The 6,768-nt window shown below is 40.9% G+C and overlaps 1 protein-coding gene across 1 annotated transcript in view; it reads left to right on the top strand.

Moving 5' to 3' along the window:
• Nucleotides 1-4,902: 4,902 nt before the first annotated feature.
• The window catches only part of LOC311245440 (troponin I, slow skeletal muscle-like), a gene marked incomplete at both ends in the record, with an annotated part of 19,937 nt that continues 18,071 nt past the window's right edge, over nt 4,903-6,768 (top strand). Inside the window, one exon of the mRNA XM_084335282.1 lies at nt 4,903-5,082. Within this exon, the coding sequence (XP_084191408.1) occupies nt 4,903-5,082 (180 nt within the window). The remainder of the gene's footprint in view (nt 5,083-6,768) is intronic.

The raw sequence follows: 6,768 nt of genomic DNA, 5'->3' as shown, positions 1-6,768 counted from the left end.
GGGAACAGGAATTAAAGGTCCAGGGAAGAGGCGAACCTCACAGGTTTAGTTGAAGCCATAGGTGTCAGCAGCTGCTGGATCCCAAGGGTTCACATACTTATGTACACTAGGATATTTCATGTTTAATCATTGTAATTAGTATTATCAGGGCAATATTTCAATATCGATATATATAGCACATCTGTTTAGGTATGGACATTTCCATATTAAATGATCCCATCAATGTTCATTGTATTTCACTGCATGGTAATGGGATGCATGAAAAAATATCAAACTAAAGCTGTTACTGGCCTGTCACGATAACACATTTTGCTGGGCGATTAATTATTTCGGTTTTGAGAGTTTTTTTTTTGAGAAATGTATTTCCCAAAAGTTTTCAATTAACCTTTTTATTTTTTTTACTAATATAATAATAGCATAATAATGCAAGGAAACCGTTTCAAAGTGCAATAAACCTTTATTTAACATTGGAAGACATTTTAAATATCCTAAATGTCATCCTTTTAACATGTACATGTATTATTAATGTACCTTGCGGTACCATGTACAAAATGTTAATAAAGTATGAGGAAAAAACTGTGGAAACGTAATAAATAAAAAGGCAGTGAAACAATAATCAAATAAACACCAAAATATATACTATCTCTATTGGAATGGAGACTTCAGCACAGGATAAACTAGGGATGGGCAAAAATAATCCAGATCGATTGATCACATGATGTACTCGAGTACTCATGGAGGAAAACGCTGTACAAAATAAACATCTTTTCCGGTGTTTTAGACTTTTATTTTGAAACCCACCCACCGACCGGAGCGGAAGTATTGTTGTTATTATCCTAGTAGAACGTATGAGCGGACAATTTGTCTCGTCCGGTTCTGTGTTTTTGATCTAATGATAAAACAAATGTTGAGATTGTTGGTAAACAACTAACTTTAGGTTAGTTTTAACGTTAGCTACTAACGTTAGATGCAGCTACTACAGGCAATCAACGATGAGGAGGAAGCGTCAAAGCCGTATATAATAGCCCTGTGGTGCGTAGGCACGACTCGAAACTACCTGTTATAATAAATTAATTCATGTTTAACTTGTCCCCGTGTCCAGTCCGCGTCTATATTAAAGGCAGCCCATGAGTGCTTCCGCATTGGCGTTTTGCGCTCTGATTGGCCGAGTGCGCGCATGCGCATGAGCCGCGACGGGCTCCTCTAGCCAGGAATCGAAACTCCGTTTAAGCTCCAGAGAGCGAGGCTGAAAATCCACAGTTCTTGCCCCACTGATGGAGCCGAATCCCGGATCCGAGTTTTCTGATGAATACCCCCAAAATATGGAGGTCCCGAACGCAATTAAGTATTGATCACACCGTAACGAATCATTAAAAAAATATACTGTTAACTGGAGTATGTTGTTTCTTTACATATATGTTGGATTAGAGAATTGGTTTGTCATGACAATCCAATAAAAAATTGCGATTTACCCGGTGGCTATAACGCCACACAGTAACTACATGCATCATAGTTTACAATGAACGGTGGCGCTGGGCTGGGGCGCGCGGTGCTCCGGTGGCGGCGGTTGACCGATGGCGCTGCCGAGGACGAGCGCGCGTCCGTGGGGCAATTATTTCTTGGATTGTCATGACTCCGTTGTCGAGAACACAGGGTTTAAGCACATGCTAAAAGTAATAGAGCCCCGCTATGTAGTTCCCTCTCGTCCGTATTTCAGCAAGCAAGTCATCCCAGCTCTGTATAAACAAACACACGCTACAGTTGTCCACGACTTATCGACGGCAGGCACGTGCACACATAGAGGCCAACGGGTGCCTGAGCACCTGCCTTTTTGAGCCTCATCAAAAAAGTGCCCTTTTTGATTTTTTTTTAAAAATATTCTTTTTTACCGTTACGCATATAGACTGCCCTTCCAACTGAAAAATGTCAGGATAGAATCAAAATATTAGGTAAAGAGAGAGAGATGCCCCATATTCCATTGCAGTTGGCACGGCCTCCTCAGCGTGCCTCTCCGCGGACCTATATATTTTATGCATAGTATGGGTGGTGATGATGATGATGATGATAGAAACCGCTGTTGAATGCTGGTATTACACTCATTGAGGGACACGAAGAAGTCAAGTCCGATGGGATTTGGGAATCTCAAATACAAATCGGGATTGGAATAAAAAATGCATTTATATTAAACAATACAGAATATACAGCACTTCTTGGGGTCTGTAGGGTAAGCACTTATTCCCTCCCACCTGAACATTTATGGAGATGTATGGGCCTTTTAAGTCAGTGATAAAAGTGTCTTTCAAGGATAAGTGAGCTCCTGCACTGATTATTATAGTTCAATATTCAATATTTGATCACCAAAACCACCCAAAAAGCATAAAAAGGGGGCCCCCCACCCGAAAAGGGCCCTTAAAAATCGTGCTTGCGTGCGCTCGGTTAATATATACACACAAGTGTAGTGCCCTTTTCAGCCTTTGAGCACCTGCCCCTCTAAAGTCCTGTGCACGTCCCTGATCGACGGCATCTGCTATCGCTCTCACTACCGATGGGTGGACATCCCGAGCTACCGAGAGCTACTTAACAATAACGTCACACTACATCACCCCCGAGTGGAACATACAAAGCCACGTTCTGCAAACTCGCCCAATTTATGAACAACACACAAGCACAAACCTGGCTGAGGAGCTGAAGGAGGCAGTGTCAGAGTGGAAGTTGGAGAGGCCAGGAAGCACAATTCCAATCACAACAGACAATGCTAGAAATATTTGCAATGCAATCAGTGAAGCTGGACTGGGGCCCAACATTGGATACTTTGCACATACACTCAATTTAGCATCACAAAAAGCAACTGGAATCAACCAGGGCCCTATTCCCCGTACCTGGTTCAACTAAGTCGATCAAGAGTCCCATTATCCAGATTCAGTTAACCCGATGTTTGAAGCCGGGATTTTCCTGTTCCTCGAAGGTGGATTCAGTCTCGTTAACTCAAACCAGACTTGAGACCCAGGATAAGTGCGCGCGGCCGCTTCAGTTGAAAAGCCATCACGTATCGATAGCAGAGATCCTGATTTTCTAACGGCATTGATTGATTAATTGATTTAAAACTTTATTAACAGGTTGCAGTACGGCTCAATCGCCTCGCCGACAAGTTAAATGCGTTATCTATAGGCTAATTTTAAGTCCCTCATTACCCCAATCAATCAGATTATATTTCTTTAAACTTGCCTGCTGGCAGTAGGTTTATGGAATGGATAATCAAATGAGATCTTGCTAGCGAAAATAATTAGTTAAACTGTTATGCAGAATAAGGATACGGCTCTCTTACCCATTGATTGATGTATGGTGGATCTTTTACTTATCTACACTGTGGTGTAATGGTTTCTGCTTTTGACTTTCACACAGGCGGCCCGGGTTCGAATCCCACTTCTCCTAGTCTTTTCCTTCTTTTTGCAATGTAGGAATAATTCAATTTGGTGCACGTTGAGAGCTATATAAAGAATGACATCCTCAATGCATGTATATTTATATAATATTTTAACTTAAAACTAGGCTACTTTTGCGTATAATCATTAATATTATATTCCAAAAAAATTATATTGGAAACGCGGGGTTTCGAACACCGGTCGCCCGGTTGCCAGGATTCAGCACCAGCCGCTGCGCCACTGTGCCAGACGTGATATACTCATTGTTTATGCATTAATGGACGAGAGACCCGTGTTTAGAATATTTTTCTTACCAAAAAATGAAGTTTTATCTCTTTATTCTCAAATGCATTAATGTGACGTCAACGGCTCATTCAATTTCTCAAATCCGTCAAACAGCGCATCTCATCAGACATTTTAATCCCAGTTACAATATCACACAAAAACCACAATCCCCGCATAGACACTTCAATTTTATGCTTGAATGAAACACAATCCGGCGCTCCGTTAAGCAAATCTACAGCGGAGATTAATATATGAAACTAATCAGAGCCAAACGGCCGATAGGTTTCATTCATTAAAAATATCCCCGCGGGATTCACGTTTGCAATGAGCCGTTATTAAAATAACCACATGCAGCGTGCTGCGTCTATCGCGACTCCGAGCGCCGTATATGACGTGCATTATTTTATTTAGGACAAAGTAAATCTATAGGCTCAATATGATTTATTATCAGCATTTAGTTCTATTATTATACATTTCAAAAGCCCCCTCTAGGAAAACGAAGCACAGAAACGTAATTCAGAATGGTATAATGCAGATCCTAGACTGTGAGAATCATTTCAGGAAACGAGCTGTCACTTCTTTGCGGGGGCGTGGCCATGGTTCATCCGGCTAACTGAACTTAAGCCTGCTCTCGACCAGGCTCAAACTTTTTGATCTGTTGTCATGGTGATTTAGACAATCCAGCTTCGGGGAATGGGAAGGTCCGGCTTAAGTCAGACTTGACCGAAAGTTATCCGGCTAACTCAGTTATCCAGGTACGGGGAACGGGGCCCAGGTGTCTAGACTGCTAGGCAGAATCAGACGGGTGGTATCTTTCTTCCACCGTAGCACAACAGCTGCACATATATTGCAGACCAAGCAGGAGCTGCTTAATGTGCAAAAACACACCCTGATTCACGATGTCCCCACTCGCTGGAACACCAGTTATGATATGGTGGAGCGGTATCTTGAGCAGCAAGCTGCTGTTTACTCAGCATTGGCAGAAAAGGCTCTCAAGAACAAGGACATAGCCACTTTGTCTGACCAGGATGTGAGAATGGCAGAGGATATTATTGAGGTCCTTAAAGCCCTAAAAACAACCACAACACTGATGAGCACTGAAACCACACCATCAGTTTCAATGATCCTGCCTCTGAAAACCAGGATTCAGAAATCTATGGTATCAAATGAAGAAGACAGTCCAACTGTGAGAGAAATGAAAGCTGCCATCAGATGGAACCTGGAGGAAAGATACAAAGACCCTGCTCTGAAGGACTTCCTCCACAAGTGCACAGCTCTAGATCCGAGGTTCAAGACCCTTCCTCATGTGGATAATGCCTGTTGTGAAAGGATCTACAACAGTCTCACAACAGAGATTCTGGCCATTGAAGAACAGGTAATGTATTTTAATTTGTATGGTTATTTTCGTGTGCATAAATGCCCTCATTGCTTAATTTGAAACATTTGTATTGCTGCTACAATGTTAATACTTCATATTTCCATTTATTCTTTATAATTTTAACTTTTATTTTTTTGTTTTGTCAAAGCACTGCTTTCTATTGCATGAAAGGTGCTCTATAAATAAAGTGTTGTATTATTATTATCATTACTAATTTAAAATATGATATTATTGTCATTTAATCCTGCAGCGTGAGGCCACAGAGACAACAGGAGCCAGGTCATCCCCAGGGAGAGCAGACCCAGAGGAATCCGGAGCATCTCCTCCCATCAAGAAGTCAGCCATGGCTGAACTGTTTGGCGAATTCTTCAATACCGAGGAGAGAAATAAGCCTACTTGGCAGCTAGTGGAGGAAGAGGTTACCTCATACATGGCAGTGGACTGCACTTCATTGGATTCCAACCAACTTGCATGGTGGAAGACCAATGAGCACAGATATCCTCACATTGCCATGTTAGCAAAGCGCTACCTGGCTGTACCTGCTACCTCTGTCCCTAGCGAGAGGGTGTTTTCCACAGCAGGAGACATTGTTAGTGCCAGCAGATCTGCCCTTTCTGCAAACAACGTGGACAAGTAAATTTGTCTGAAAAAGAACATGAAAATAGCATGAATCTCAGTACAAGCTGGGACAAGCTGCACTAAGTTAATGTGCAGCTAAAAGCTACGTGAATACAAGTTCAGTACAGTTCAAGTACATGTTACAGGTACCAGGATATGGCACCTGATAGCAGAGATATGTTCAACCTATGAAACAGGTTGTAGTTAGTCATTTGACAAAGGAAGGTGCAGACATGATGTTACTGATTCTGGGTCCTCCCGGTTGTCTTTCAACAACGTTTATTTATTCCACAGAATAATCAATCAATCACTTATCATCATTGTATCATCATTGTATCATCATTGTATCATCATTCAGTTCAATTAGTTACATTACTTTAATACATTAAATTATAATCCCATTCTTGTTATTAATTCAAAAGCATATTCATCATTGCAACACACATTCTACCCTTTTAGGATACCCTGGTTCACTTCAATAGCATTTTCCTTTTAAATGTAGTTATCCAGTATTATATACTGTACATTGTAATTACTTATGTCTTTATACATATTTGGCGTCTTACGTATAAGCATGTGAGAAGAGAAACATTCTCCTGTTAACCTCTGTCTAGGCATGTCTAGGCATGTTGGAAGAGACCATCGTATGTCTTCTTTTAAACAACACTGTCATTCTCATTGTCTGTCAAACAATTCCTTAAATCACCAATAACTGTTACCTTTATCATCAGTCATTTATCATCAGTCATATCCACTATTCTCTAGTGTACAGAAATACCTCAACACCTCAGTGTTACTCATATTTGTGTTCCAGCTCAAGTTCTATGGAAACTCAAATGTGCAATGAAAGTGCATTTATATATATATGTATCTGGCCGTTCTCAACCCTACTAGGAATTTGCTAAACCGTGACCATGGTATAACTCAAGGGAATAGATTTATATTTACATTTACATATCCTGACACAACTTGTATTTATTCTTGCCCTGCCTACTCTTTTACACTGCCTATCAAATTCATGTGTCGGCTATTGCACTTTTTACTTCTTACTGATGACTATTTTTA

Source organism: Notolepis coatsorum, assembly GCF_963971535.1.
Source record: "Notolepis coatsorum genome assembly, chromosome: 18".
Taxonomy (NCBI): Eukaryota; Metazoa; Chordata; class Actinopteri; order Aulopiformes; family Paralepididae; genus Notolepis; species Notolepis coatsorum.
Note: the sequence above shows the minus strand (reverse complement) of the source record. Positions and strands in the feature narration are given on the sequence as shown.